General features: G+C 42.0%; 1 protein-coding gene across 1 annotated transcript; it reads left to right on the top strand.

Annotated features, from left to right (window-relative positions):
• The first annotated feature begins 7372 nt into the window (after positions 1-7372).
• Positions 7373-12516, top strand: LOC109643213 (CD82 antigen). Its single transcript, XM_020108246.2, has 8 exons — positions 7373-10248; positions 10315-10393; positions 10509-10621; positions 10740-10814; positions 10906-11001; positions 11425-11622; positions 12070-12153; positions 12299-12516. The coding sequence occupies exons 1-8, from the start codon at positions 10183-10185 to the stop codon at positions 12374-12376; spliced, it is 789 nt and encodes a 262-aa protein (XP_019963805.2). The 5' UTR covers positions 7373-10182; the 3' UTR covers positions 12377-12516.
• The last annotated feature ends 3025 nt before the right edge of the window (positions 12517-15541 follow it).

Here is a 15541-nt window from a genome sequence, read left to right as displayed (position 1 = left end):
ACCCAGGGCTTTTAGCACCACCTGGTGGTGATGAGAGCGCGGTACAGTCAGATCATCATCAGCTTCATGTTTAATACAAATGAAGCAGAATAATGTAATATGATATGATATAATATAATATAACATAATATAATATAGTGTAATGTTATGTAATATAATATAATATAACATGATATAATATAACATAACATAATACATTATTTTTTTGTAATTTAATGTAATATACGGTAAGATTCTATATTATATTATATTACATTAAATTATATAATGTAATATAATATTATAGCAGCCTGATCAACGTTGCTGTTACTGAAGATTAGCTGTTAGCTGCTGTTAGCTGTTAGCTGCTGTTAGCTGCTATTAGCTGTTGTTATCTGTTGATTTTGAACACTGAGATGTTACCGGGCTAACGTTAGCAGGCAGTAGTGCAGCTTGTTTATACAAATGTGGTGTGATTGGAATGTCTGGAGAAGCTACAGCGGCAGCTCTGCCTCTGACTACTAAAGTCTGCGTTATATTCATGCTAATAGGCTAAAGCTAATTATCAACACTACACGCTTTCTGTGTCACATGAACCTGACGAGCTAACTACAACAAGCTAACTACAACAAGCCAACTACAACAAACCAACTACAACAAGCCAACTACAACAAGCCAACTACAACAAGCTAACTACAGCAAGCCAACTACAGCAAGCCAACAACAACAAGCCAACTACAACAAGCCAACAACAACAAGATAACTACAACAAGATAACTTCAACAAGCCAACTACAACAAGCCAACAACAACAAGCTAACTTCAACAAGCCAACTACAACAAGCCAACAACAACAAGCCAACAACAACAAGATAACTACAACAAGATAACTTCAACAAGCCAACTACAACAAGCCAACTACAACAAGCCAACAACAACAAGCTAACTTCAACAAGCCAACTACAACAAGACAACTACAACAAGCTAACTACAACAAGCCAACTACAACAAGCCAACTACAACAAGCTAACTACAACAAGCTAACTACAACAAGCCAACTACAACAAGCCAACTACAACAAGCCAACTACAACAAGCTAACTACAACAAGCTAACTACAACAAGCTAACTACAACAAGCTAACTACAACAAGCCTACACACTGATTACAATCTATTAAAACAGTATGTTGTGAATCAAATCAAAGATGGGAGGAGTGAAGGTAAACCGTGTTGATTAAAAACATGTTTCAGTTTCTCTCAGATTCTTATGGATCAGCTGATTCAGCAGAAGGTGGTGACCTCTGACCCTGTCCTGCAGCAGCAGAGGGCGCTGTCCGGTCCCCCTCTAGCAGTCCTGCTGGTGAAGAAGGAGCCATCGACGCCGATGCTCAGCCCACAGGTGAGTGAAAGGGCTCGTCCTCAATATCATCATCCTCACCATCATCATCACTATCATCATCATCACCATCATCCTAACTATCACCATCATCCTCACTATCATCATCATCACCATCATCCTCACTATCATCATCCTCACCATCATCCTCGCTATCATCATCCTCACCATCATCATCATCATAACCATCATCCTCACTATCATCATCATCATCATCATCCTTACTATCATCATCATCATCCTCACTATCATCATCATTACCATCATCCTCACTGTCATCATCCTCACCATCATCCTCGCTATCATCATCCTGACCATCATCATCATCATAACCATCATCATCATCATCATCATCCTTACTATCATCATCACTATCATCATCATCACCATCATCCTCACTATCATCATCATCATCCTCACCATCATCCTCACTATCATCATCATCATCCTTACTATCATCATCGTCACTATCATCATCATCACCATCATCCTCACTATCATCATCATCATAACCATCATCCTCACTATCATCGTCATCATCCTCACCATCATCATCATAACCATCATCCTCACTATCATCATCATCATCCTCACCACCATCAGCTCTGAGAGTCCATGTTTCCATGGTAACAGCAGTTCTGAGATCTTTTTTCAAATTTCAAAAATTGCAGAGGGGCGTGGCCTCCACAACTAGGGGGTGCAGCCTCAGCAGAGACAACTTACCAACCAAGAGACAGCTGGACGTCGCTGGACGAGTACATGTCGAATGGGGGGTGTTAATGTTATTAATGTTTGTATATACAGAAAGAGTCATTGTTTCACCAGATCTTAATTTGTGGTCTGATGTGATGCCACCTTCAGGAACAGGCTGGATATGCATATGTTGAGTTCACTGTTCACTGTCTGTGTTGGAACTCTCTGTGTCACTTTAGTTCTCAAGTGTTTTAATAAAGAAAAAAAGACTATGATGTCATCAGATGGCCACGCGTTCTACTGCAACACCTGAATAACTACTAATAACTACAGTACTATACACCATAGTAATACTACAGCACTACACTGTATTTATACTACATTACTACACCATATCAGTACTACAGTACTACACTATATATACTGCAGTACAACTCTGTATTCATATTGCAGTACTCTACTGTCATCATGTGACGACCAAATGTTTAAAGACTCCAGTTCTGATCTTTGTTTCAATGTCTGAAACCAAACATTTAATAATAAAACATTTTCAAACTCTGTCATGATGATGTGAACAAATAAAAGTGAATGAAGGAATGAGCCTCTGTCACGTCACCTGTCTCTATTGTTTAGTTGTTGTATTAATCTGTCCAGCAGGTGGCAGCAGTTCAGCTTCAGAGTCAATTGATCAGTGACATCGTCAGACGTGTGAGTGAAATCATTTATTACAGAATGAAAACATCATACACTTTCTGTGGTTGTCATGGTAACTCAACTGATCAGTTATTGAATAGAAATCACCAGACTGAATGTTTCTTATTGAAGCACTGGTCATCCTGAGACTGATCAGTTGATGAGCTGGTGATTTAGTCCTGAAGACGATCAGAGGTCACCTGGTCCGGAGATCAGCTGGTCAGAGGTCAGAGTCCTGCACCAGGGGGAGACTGGTTATAGCCGAATCCTCGCTTTTTCTTCCGTAAAGTAAACAACCGTAAACAATGGCGACCGAGGTGGAGCAGCTGTATGTGTTGTTGGAGCTCATCAATATTGAAGAACAAATGCTTATATTGCAAATGTTGAAGCGCAAGCTACAAAGAAAACGTTTGCGGAGGTGTTTTTTACGACGAGGAAGAAAGACCGGAAAAGCAACTGCCGGAACTTACGTTCTGAGTGGACCAATCACAGCGCTTACGGTCCCCGTCGACGTCCGCGTAGTTAGGATTTTTGGGAGGCGCACGTCAGGCTACGGCGTAGGGGTCTGCGTCTACGGCGTAGCTACACCGTAGCTACGGCGTAGACGTGACGCAGAAGCATAAACTAGGCTTAAGACAAACTGTTGATCATCAACATCATAGCTGATGAAAAACTTTGACACAAACAAGAGACTCTAACTGGGTTAATACCAGATCACATGATTAGTATTACTTTTATATTATTACTAATTAATAAAAATAACATGATCAACAAAATCAAATTCACAAATTATCTGACTAATGATCGCTAGAACCTTCTAGAGGAGAACTGGAACCTTGATGTCAATGAAATCTCCTCAATGATATTGAAAAACCTTCTCAGAATTTACAATCTCCTCAGTGATCTTTAGAACCTCCTCAGAGATCGGTACAACTTCCCCACAGATATTAGATACACATCAGTGACATTAGAACCTCCTCAGTGACGTTAGAACCTTCTTAGTGATGGGTAGAACCTTCTCAGTGACGTTAGAACCTCTTTAGTGATGTTAGAACCTCCTCAATGACGTTACTACATCCTTAATGACGTTAGAACCTCATCAGTGATGTTCAAACCTTCCTGGTCACGGGTAGAACCTCCTTAGTGACGTTAGAACCTTCTCGGTCATGGGTATAACATTCTCAGAACCCCATCAGTGACATTGGAGGTTCATAATTACCTCACATTCATGCTTTCATTATTTTTCAGCTTCACTCTGATCTCACCTGTCTGCAGGTGATCCTTGGCTCCTTCCCTCCATCAGTTCCAGATCTGATTGACAGCGATTCCCAGGAGGAGAACTGGGCTTAACTGACCAATCACAACAGCCTGAGAACGTTAAGAGAGGTTAGTTATTGTCTGGCTATACCTGTCTATCCGTCTGCACCTGTCTGCACCTGTCTGTCTGTAACTCTCTGACTGTACCTGTCTGTCTGTAACTCTCTGACTGTACCTGTCTGTCTGTCTGCTGCAGGTAACATGAAACAAGAAGAAGATCCTCACCTCATTTGGAACTTCATACACTCCTGTCACTGTAGAACAAAGAGATATTGTCAGTACTACTAATACCCTGAATGCTGCAGTAGCTACTAATACTCTGGATACAGCAGTACACTGTTGTCCATACTACCAATACTCTGACTACTGCAATACTGTAACTGTTGTTACCATAGTAGTAGTCGAAGGTGGCGGTGTAGTCGTAGTCTGCCGTTGCCGTAGGGATGTCATCATAATCTCTGGTCAACTCTTCTTCGTTTCCTGTGCAGAGAAATCAGTGAGTTCATCTAAGGCTAACAGTGTCTCTCTGCTTCCAGTGTTTGTGCTAAGCTAGGCTAACAGGCTAACAGTGTCTCTTTGCTTCCAGTGTTTGTGCTAAGCTAGGCTAACAGTGTCTCTCTGCTTCCAGTGTTTGTGCTAAGCTAGGCTAACAGTTGTCCTCTTCTTCCAGTGTTTGTGCTCAGCTAGGCTAACAGGCTAACAGTGTCTCTTTGCTTCCAGTGTTTGTGCTAAGCTAGGCTAACAGGCTAACAGTGTCTCTTTGCTTCCAGTGTTTGTGCTCAGCTAGGCTAACAGTGTCTCTCTGCTTCAAGTGTTTGTGCTAAGCTAGGCTAACAGTTGTCCTCTGCTTCCAGTGTTTGTGCTAAGCTAGGCTAACAGTGTCTCTCTGCTTCCAGTGTTTGTGCTAACAGTGTCTCTCTGCTTCCAGTGTTTTTGCTAAGCTAGGCTAACAGTGTCTCTCTGCTTCCAGTGTTTGTGCTAAGCTAGGCTAACAGTGTCTCTCTGCTTCCAGTGTTTGTGCTAAGCTAGGCTAACAGTGTCTCTCTGCTTCCAGTGTTTGTGCTAACAGTGTCTCTCTGCTTCCAGTGTTTGTGCTTAGCTAGGCTAACAGTTGTCCTCTTCTTCCAGTGTTTGTGCTAAGATAGGCTAACAGTGTCTCTCTGCTTCAAGTGTTTGTGCTAAGCTAGGCTAACAGTTGTCCTCAGCTTCCAGTGTTTGTGCTAAGCTAGGCTAACAGTTTTCCCTTTGCTTCCAGTCCTTGTGCTAAGCTAGGCTAACAGTTGCCCTCTATTTCCAGTCTTTGTGCTAAGCTAGGGTAGACTAAACATACAGAAGTCAACTTATGAATAAAAAAACCATCACACACTTAAATAAGTATAATTTGGAGTACAGGTAAATCCCACTTGAGTGGAATCAGTGTTTGTAAGTTAAACTGATTCATGTTATTTCCTTCGTCAGGCTTCATGTGAGGATGAGCGAAGTCTCGGCACAGTTTGGATCAGGTTCTTTGTCTCGGAGCAAAGTCGCATGTTCAGATGTAAACACGAGTCACATGCCAGGACTCGCCTGCAGTCTGAATTCAGGGAATCAGCTGTGACTGCTGACCTGAGGAACACCTACAACTCAGGGATAACATACCACAAACTATTTGTCCAGTAATATGATAATATTATGTTGTTATCAGATGTTTGAATTCTTCTTCTGATCATCAGTCTAAGATATTTATCATAAAGTATCAGGTGGAGGAGTTTAAATGAAAATACTTTTCTACTGTCTGTTTACACAACTGATAACTAATCATGTGATATCTCATTGACCAAGTGAAACAAGAAATTATCATTCACACATTCACTTCCTCTGTTCATTCAAGTACAGAATCCACCTCTGATCAGAGAAAAGGACAGAAGAACTTCACCCTCTCTTAAAGACGATCCACAATGTGTAGAAGGTGACTTCTTCTTCTTTGCTCGGTTTAGTGACGGCTGGCAACCAATGTCAAGGTACATTACCGCCACATACTGTATTGGTGCATTGAATCATGTGTGAAGTCTGCACAGCTTGATTGGAGACAGGAAGTTTTAGACAATTTTGGAACTTGCTCTGTCTACTCCAAGCATCCTCCTGGTATTGCAGTACCTGCAGGAACAGTTAACCAACACAGTAGTTGGCGGTAATGCACCTTGACGTTGGTCGCCACCCGCCAATAAACCGAACAAAGAAGAAAAAGAAGTTTCCAACAGTTGTTTTCCACTGTACAACACTTTCTGAAAACACAGACACGACAGACAAATGAATTAACCACTGCTTCACTTGGCATCGTCTAAAAAGAGCCATCACGTGGATATTAAGATTGAAAAGAGCTAAGGCTGCAGCTGCCATAACACCAGAATCTTTTCTGCTTCACACTCTCTCTTCAGAGAGTTCTGACATTTGGTTTCAGATAGATTCTAGAAGTTTGGTTGGTGGGAACGTGTCGAGTAATTTCCTGCAGCAGCTTCAGGTCTGGACACGTTCTCACTGAACTCAAGTGAACTTCGTTGCCGAGAGAGAAACAGCAGAAGAACAATTCTTTACTTTCACCTCAGTTCTGTTTAAAAAGATGCTTCACCTTTAAATCTGTCTGAATATAAAACACAAAAAAAAAGTTCATGTTTAAAATACACACACACACACACACACACACACACACACACACACACACACACACACACACACACACCTCTCAACTGTTAGAACCAACTCATTCTGTTATCTACCTTCAGAGGTCACTCACCATAGCAGGTCGACATCAGCAGAACAAACCAGAGAGAGAGACAGAGCAACACGTTCATCCTGGACGAGAGACACACACTGACTGAGGGGAGGGGGGGTGGTGTCCGCTCTCTTTTAACCCTTTAACAAACAGCTGATTTGTCTCAGATGAATTCAAACCCTAACCCCAGAACTTTATGAACAACTTCATCAGCATTTCTCTGTCTGTTTATTTGTTTGTGTGTTTGTTTGTGTGTTTGTTTGTCAGAGAAGAACACTCCTCAGTGATCTTTAAAAAGTCAGTGATCTTTAGAACCTCAGTGATCTTTAGAACCTCAGTGATCTTTAGAACTCCTTAGTGATCTTTAGAACTCCTCAGTGATCTTTAGAACTCCTCAGTGATCTTCAGAACATCAGTGATCTTTAGAACTCCTCAGTGATCTTTAGAACATCAGTGATCTTTAGAACTCCTTAGTGATCTTCAGAACCTCAGTGATCTTTAGAACATCAGTGATCTTTAGAACTCCTCAGTGATCTTTAGAACATCAGTGATCTTTAGAACTCCTGGGGGTGATGACATCTGCGATGACGTGATGTCACTGTTACATCAACACATAACGTAAAGCTTCAGCTTGAATCATCAGAAACTCTGAACTATGTGTTTGGACGCTGGAGCACAGTGAAGCTGTTGTCATGGTGACCAGGCTCACGGCTGAAGTCGATTGGCCATCTGCCCGGCCATAAAAACACATCACCTATGACAAACGTGGGAACGAGTCTGAGCTGTGACCTCTGACCTCTCTGAGAATGACTGTGGAACTGTAACATCTTTCTCAACAGCTCAGGGTCAAAGGTCGCGCTGACGGTTTGTCATTAAGTGTTGCGGGTGTTCCCCCACTGAGGCCCGAGGACCCTCCAGGGACCTCACAGACCCTGCATAGGTCCACCAGGGATCCAAGCAAAACAGGGCTGACAGAAGAAATTGTGTTTTCCCAGTAGAGTAACACACAGTTTACATCAAACCATTATTTATTAATCATTTACTAACTATTTCTGCATGATCATTTCATGAGTTACTAAAGGTGACTAAAGATGACTTGCATATACGTGAACATAGCACTTATTACTCATCTAAAAATTGCATATTAATGTATATGAATGCTTTGTAAATGATAAGTTCATTAACTAAAGGCTAATAAGTGACTCATGACTGATAAAGTTTAAGTTTTATAAAGTTTTACCAAAACTGTTTCTTCTAATGTAGAGAATCTGTTGTTGTGTTGATGTCTTCAGTTCATCAGCATCTATTGTCCTCGTGTCCTGGAGACGGATCCTCACATGAGACTCTGAGCTTCAGTTACTGCTCAGAAAGTGTCTCTGTAGTTTGACTCTTGTTGAGTGAAGGACAGAGGACGTTGCTGCTTGTTGACATCGATGAGACAAACTGGATATGAGACAAATCAAATGTTACTGATTGATTGATTTAATCCTGAGGCCTGAACCACAAAGTGACATATCCAGGATTTCTTTATCCAGCTGAACTCAACCTAAAAATCCCAGTCAGGCTAAGTGGTCACATGACACAGGTTATCACCTTGTTAAGTTAACTCAAGTTTTCCTCATGTAGATATGAGCACATGCACATAAAAGGGGCGGGGATTGATGCATATAACCAATCACAGACATGGGCAGTTTGACTAAATGCAGGAAGAACATCTGGTAAAACATTTGGGATTGTGTCCATGTGTAAGTTGTGTAACTCTCTGAAGGAGGCAAGAGTAAACCCTCTCCTGAAGAAACTCCCCCTCAACCCATCTGAAGTAAACAACTACAGACCTGTCTCTCTTCTTCCTTTTCTTTCCAATGCACTCGAGTGAGCCATCTTTAATCAGCTCTCCTCCTATCTTCACCAGAACAACCTTCTGGATCCTTACCAGTCTGGTTTCAAGGCTGGCCCCTCAACTGAGACGGCCCTCATTGCTGTCTCTGAGCAACTTCACACTGCTAGAGCAGCCTCTCTCTCCTCTGTCCTCATCCTTCTAGACCTTTCTGCTGCGTTTGACACAGTGAACCACCAGATCCTTATTTCCTCCCTTCAGGATCTGGGTGTCTCAGGAACCCTGTATCAGAACCTTGTCCTCTCACTACTGGGTCCCTCAAAGTTCTGTCCTGGGTCCTCTCCTCTTCTCTCTGTACACAAACTCTGTCATTCACCCAACCTCTGCAGCTCCTCCAGAATGCAGAAGCTCGACTGGTCTTCAATTTAAGTTCACTCTGCTCCTCCGCTCCCTTCACTGGTTACCAGTGGCTGCTCGCATCCGTTTCAAAACACTTCTTGCTGTGAACTGATCAGGTCCAGTCTACATCCAGGACATGGTCAAACCTTACACCCCAGCCGGTCCACTCTGCTCTGCATCGACCAATCCGCTGCTCCCTCACTGTGAGCTAACCACTCAACAGAATTACGACTGTTTGCTAGATGTGTGGAGGTGAAGTGAAGAAGCCTCTTGATGATAAAATTTAAAATCCCATGATGTGGCCTCTATAATGAGCTTTGATTTGAAACACACTGTCTCTGAGGACACACTGCGACGGAAACCTCTGACGTCACTACTCAATAAAAACACATGGACATATTTTCAGGACCTGACTGAGTGTATTTGTTGTTTTGGGGACAGAGCGACTGAGACGTACTGACTGAGTTAGAGATCAACTGAACCAACCAGACATTGTTTAAACGTCTCTTATCCGTCCCTTTAAGCAGAGTGTGCACCATAAAACATGGTAGAGCCACTTTGTAGAGTGTTCGAGTCCCAGAGAGAGAGAGGGGGGGTTGTCACAAGGTATATATCTGTTAACTATCTATCCCCCAAATAGAGCTCAAAGGATCTTGTGGGTCTCTGAAGACCCTGGTCCTCCTCAGAGACTGGAACGATCCACACCAGCTCCACGATAACAACATGATGTCATGGTTCAAAGGAAGGGAATGGTCAGTGGGAGGAGCTTTATACAGTTTGATCTCTTATCTCCAACTTAACCTGGAGCCGGTCAGCTGGTAAACATGTTACCATGGTGATTTACCCGATAACAAGGGAACGAGCTTCGTAGGACTGAAAACTCTGAATTAAACCTGAGGTAAGCCTGATAACCACAAATCCTGCTTCATAGTACAGAGCCCAGGTTTGTGTGTCATGTAAGTTTAATGTTTAGACACAATCAGGAAGTGACCTCTGACCTCAGCTCTCAGCTCTTCCTGAAACAGAAACTCTCCCTTACACTGCGTCACTCTGCTGGAGAGCCGGAGTCTGTGTAGGAACTGGAGAACCTGCTGCTACTCGACGTCGACTAAGGAACATGAAGGTGCAGCTGAAGATTCAGCTGCTGAAGTTCTGCTTTGTTCTTTTAAACAGCGTCTTCCTGGTGAGTAACTAACAGCAGCATGTTAATGATGAACAAATGAGTGTGACCTTTGACTTCTGTCTACAGGTTCTGGGTCTGAGCGTCTCCGGCTGTGGTCTCTGGATTCTGTTTGACTCAGGAAGCTTCCTGACCGCTGTCTCCTCCGGTAGCTGACTCTGACTCACATGTTGTAGGTTCATCCTGTGAGGGAAACATGTCACAGCCTTGGTGAGTTGTGTGTGTGATTGAGTCTGTGTTTTTGTGTGTCTGTGTTTGTGTAGTGGAGCTGCGTACAGTAGCAGTGGGGCTGTTGGTGATTGGTGGAGTGGTGACGGCTGTCAGTGTCATTGGATGTGTTGGAGCTGATGGAGAGAACAGAGTCCTGCTGCTGATAGTGAGTCACAACAACACCTGTGATGAACAGAGAACATGGAACAGAGAACATAGAACAGAGAACAGAGAACAGAGAACATAGAACATGCTGACGGTGACTGGGCTCTGCTCTTCCTCAGTACCTGGGTTTCCTCATCGTCCTGGTTCTGGCTCAGGTGTTCGTCACACTGCTGCTGCTCATCAACAGAAACAAGGTGAAACAAGAACACACCTGCTGCGTCTGAAACACAAAGTTAATGTGTTGTGTTCTGACATGTTGTGTTGTGTTGTGTTGTGTTGTGACAGATTGAAGTGGGTCTGAACACAGCAGTGGATCACATCATGTTTAAGTACAGAGGCAGCAGCGTTCAGGACACACTGATGGACAGTGTGCAGCAACATGTGAGTCTGTTTCATGGTTTTTGGCTCTCACTTTAACTAACTAACTTTAACTTTAACTAACTAACACCATCACTAGTTAATTCAGTTTCCTCCTCCGCTCTGACCTGCTCTCACTTTAATTAACTAACACTCATCACCAGTATAGTCGTCAGTACAACTATAGACTGTTTATAAAGTACACACTCTGTAGTACATCACAGTCGGGAGTCACAGTGTTAAAGTGAGGATCTGGATTCATGATCCGACACCATCGACTAATAACTAAATACATGATGGTTAGTTTGTCAACAAAACCATCCCAATAAAAAATGTGTTAGTTCAAGTGTGATGTGGCACAACACTGTTGGTTCGATTCCCTGTTGTCTGATCTGATTCGTGACACAATTGAATTAAACAACATTAATAAATCTGGTTGATTGACAGGGGAGGTGCTGCGGCAGGACAGGGCCTGCTGATTGGCTGAAGAACTCTTACATTCACAGTCTGAACCTGAGCATTCCACACGTTCTTCCGTGTTCCTGTTTCACATCATATCATCGCAGTGTGGACTCGTCCTGGTGCTCGGAGCAGCTCAACTTCACGCAGCCTCCTTTCGGGCGAGGAAACAGTTCGTATGATCAGGTACTGATGTTGTTTTATTTGTTACATTATTTTAAATACTGATGATAAAATTAGGTACTGTTTTTGATTTTATTCTATATTACGTCGTCTTACATTGTGTTGTCTATTTTACGTCATGTTTTACGTTACGTTGTGTTTTACGTTGTGTTGTTTTATACATTGTGTTGTATGTTATGTTGTATTGAATGGTACATTGTGTTTTACCCTGTATTTCACATTTTGTTTTATGTTGTGTTGTTTGTTATGTTTTGCGTTACGTTGTATTTTACGTTATGTTCTATGTTACTTTTTACTCTGTGATTTATGTTGTGTTATATATTGTGCTTTACGTTATCTTTATATTGCGTTTCATGTGGTTTTACTTTGTGTTATACATTATGTTTTATATTATATTTAGTTTATGTTGTGTTCTACTATGTGGTTGTTAAACTGGGTTTGTCGTTGCAGGGATGTGAGGCGACGCTCAGTGATTGGCTGCAGGAGAACGCTCTGACGATCGTGGGTATGGACGTCAGCCTCATGTTGATTCAGGTGAAAAGACTTGTAAATGTTGTAAATGTTTGTTTCTTCTTGCCAACAGAAATTGTAGGTTTGTAATGAGAGCAGCTGTGTCTAGGTGGCGCTAACTGGACTTAGGTGCTGTTCAGTATAAACTCGTGAATGCGTCTCTCTCCAGGTGCTTCAGGTCGTGGTCGCAGTCGACCTGTATCGAGAGTTCGGAAGGAAATCCTCTTTTGAAATGATCCAATCCTGATCCTACCGACGGTCTGGACCACAGAGACCCCCTGCTATCACCATGACAACGCTGACCGTATAGGCCCCTCCTACCTGACTCATCACCCTGACAACTAGGGAAGGGAACAGATGTAGCTGATAATAAAAACATTTATTAAATCCTTGTTAGAAAATGTTACTTAAATATATTATTGTGTCATGATGAATTATTTACTTTTACTGCTCCACCTTTAATTTACATGTTCAGATCAATTAATAATAGAAACATTTTTTTTAATTTGTGCATAAAGTTAATTCAAATGAACGTCTTCCAGTGTGACACTGATCAAACTCACAAAACTTTAAATTGCAGATCCTGAACACATGAATATCTTTTACAATAAAGGTTTGAATATTTCATCATGTAAAAGTAATGATTTTTAAGTAATGACACACAATGAATCAAAATTAAATGATATATGTAAAAAAAGTTTTATATCTATATATTTAATTAGTTTGATGCTAATAATTAGATTTTAAGTTCAGTATTATTTTCTCCAACAGTTCAGGAGATTTAGTTTCAACAATCTAACACGAAAAACAACTAAACAACTAAACATTCACTGAAACTTGATCAGAGTTCATTTATGTTCTTCTACTGAACTGTAGATGTTTATGTTCTCTATTTGCTATCATTTACTCTTTGTATGTTTTATATGCTTTGGGTTGAGTTTCATCTTCAACTTAATAATAATCATTTGTCAGACTCTGACCCTCTTGTGACCAAAAGCCTAAAACTGCTACAACCTTTACCAATTGATGTGTGGAAGGGAATCAGCTGAGCCACCAGCTGATGTGGGCGGGCTTTGAGATCAGCTGCTGTCAGGTGAGCTGAGCTTGACCTCTGGGCTACCTGAACCGCTCAATTTCAATCAGGACCAAGGAAAGAAATCTTCATTTGAATCTGCATAAGTTACATTTGGCGCTATGGCTTTGTTCTGGGGTCTTCCTGCCCTCCTACGTGCCAACATGGAAGCAGCAGCAAGACCTCGAAACTAACATACAGGCAAACCTACGTGGGGGAGCCAGTAGGAGGAGCTGGTTTGTCCAACAAGGAAGCCAGTTATACTAAATTGATTTATTAGTGGTACTGTGTTATGCATTTACACATGGAGTTAAATGTTGCACCCTTTGAGGTGTGCATCCTGTTGTTTGTTGAATTTGGTAGTAATGTGGTCACGCCAGGTCATCAAACATGTTACGTCTTGTGCAGATTGGACAATGTGTAGTTAAATTAGTGGAACCTTCTGTTTCACTGTTATATGGCCACAGGCTGCTTCGTTTAAATTGTGTAGGGGGAGCTATTGAGCCATATTGCCACAACCGTATTCGACACCACACCACAGAAATGCACTCTGACAAAAACTTAGTTTGCACTGACCAAATCTGAAGTTGATCCGACCAATCCTTCAGGAGGAGGTTGCCAGAGGCACAGTATGTGTGAATCACCAAAAATGACCTCTTAATCCAAAAATGGCCAGGCCGTGAACATGAGTCCTTGCAGTGGTTGCTGCTTGAGCCCCCAATAAGCCAGCATAGGGCACTCATATCTTCAAGTCGAGGATGGCTTGAGCCTTAGACCACAGGTAATGTTCACAGGCAGAAGATGACCATCATCCGGAGGTAAGAACGGAACTCCGGTGGAGACTGGAACTTCATTTTCCAGCGTTCTCTGCAGGAATGTGATGCCCTCGATGGTTACTGGAGTGATGGCATCGATCTGCGGTGTGGCTGCATAGTGGGCTGAGGATGAAGACAAGCCGCCTGAGCTTGGAAAGAATAAATGTTGATGGCACTGAACTGGACTCCAGGGCTTGGATTCTGGAATTCATGCTGGATAAGGCTGACTGGAAGGGATGTCCACTATGTCTGTGGAGTCGTTGCTGGCACTCGCGCTCATTTGGCCAGCAGAGCAGTGGTCGGAGCTGGAACTGCAGTGGAGTTGTGGCTGCAGTGTTTCCTTTTCTCAACAGCTTTCTTGGGGAAGTGAGAGTTGGATACATCCGCTGGTTGGGCTCAGTGCGAAGGTTTTTCATTAACAATGTGAAGGTTTCTGATGCAAGGCCCCAAATTTGAGCTGTGATATTATTTTTAAACAACTGGCACTGGCCATTCAATGATACTGGGAGACTGAAGTCAGTCGATGCAATTGTTAGGTTAATTTCACCTGGATATCAGAAATCTACCCTGGGTATGTTGAACCTGCTTCATAGTGAAGCCCTGGGTGAGTCCAGGTGTGTTCCCTGGTGAAGTGATGAAGCTGAGGAAGTTTTAGTGATTGGCCAGTGTTAGCATTTTAGCTGCTAGCTCAGCAGTTGCAAAGGCCTTAAAAACAGATGTAGCTTCAGGGCTTTTCACACCTGAAGGTCTGAACTATCCATTATAGTGTTTTCACACCGAAACATGGTTCTGTTTAATCTGGATCGAATCCACCTGCTGTGGTCTGAGGAACCTTTCACACCTGATATTTTAGTTCAGACTGAACTGATGAAGGTGTGAAAGAGGGGGGTTGAGGGGCAGTGAAGCAATTTTTATTTTATTTAAAGCTTTATTTAAAAATATCTCAGTAAAACAATTCAAATGATTCAAGTACTTTTCAAATCAATTAAAAGCCGAGTGAAGTACAACAGTATAAAAGTAGCAGCAGTGCCATCTGGTGTTCAATCCAAGAATTAACAAGTCATTAGAACCAAAAAATTAAAAACATAGATCAATCAATAGAAAATCTGTTCAATTGAATCTTTCAATGTTATAAATATGATAAATATATTAACATATAACAGTGAATATGTTTGACAGAATCTGTTTCTTTTAAAGTCATCGGATGTTTTAATGCAGCAGATTCAATCTCATAATAAAATCATAAATAAATGATAATAAATAATAGTGTAAAGAATTCTGTCTTGAGCGTCTCACTGGTTCAAATATATCAGTCCACTGAAAAGACAAAAATCAATCAGTGTGATATTATCTGCGCAGTGCTGCCACCTGCTGGCTCCAACACTGAACACACCGCAGGGATTTACGTACAGAGTCAAAGTTTGATGGAGAAGAAGAGGAGGAAGAGGAAGGACACACTACAGAGTCCTGGTGTGATCCGCCCTGAAACACACACAAACACATTCAGTTAGTGTTGTGTGTGAAC

The sequence above is a fragment of the Paralichthys olivaceus genome, chromosome 13 (genome assembly GCF_024713975.1).
Source record: "Paralichthys olivaceus isolate ysfri-2021 chromosome 13, ASM2471397v2, whole genome shotgun sequence".
Taxonomy (NCBI): domain Eukaryota; kingdom Metazoa; phylum Chordata; class Actinopteri; order Pleuronectiformes; family Paralichthyidae; genus Paralichthys; species Paralichthys olivaceus.
The sequence above is the reverse complement of the archived record's forward strand: the minus strand, read 5'-3'. Positions and strand labels throughout refer to the sequence as shown.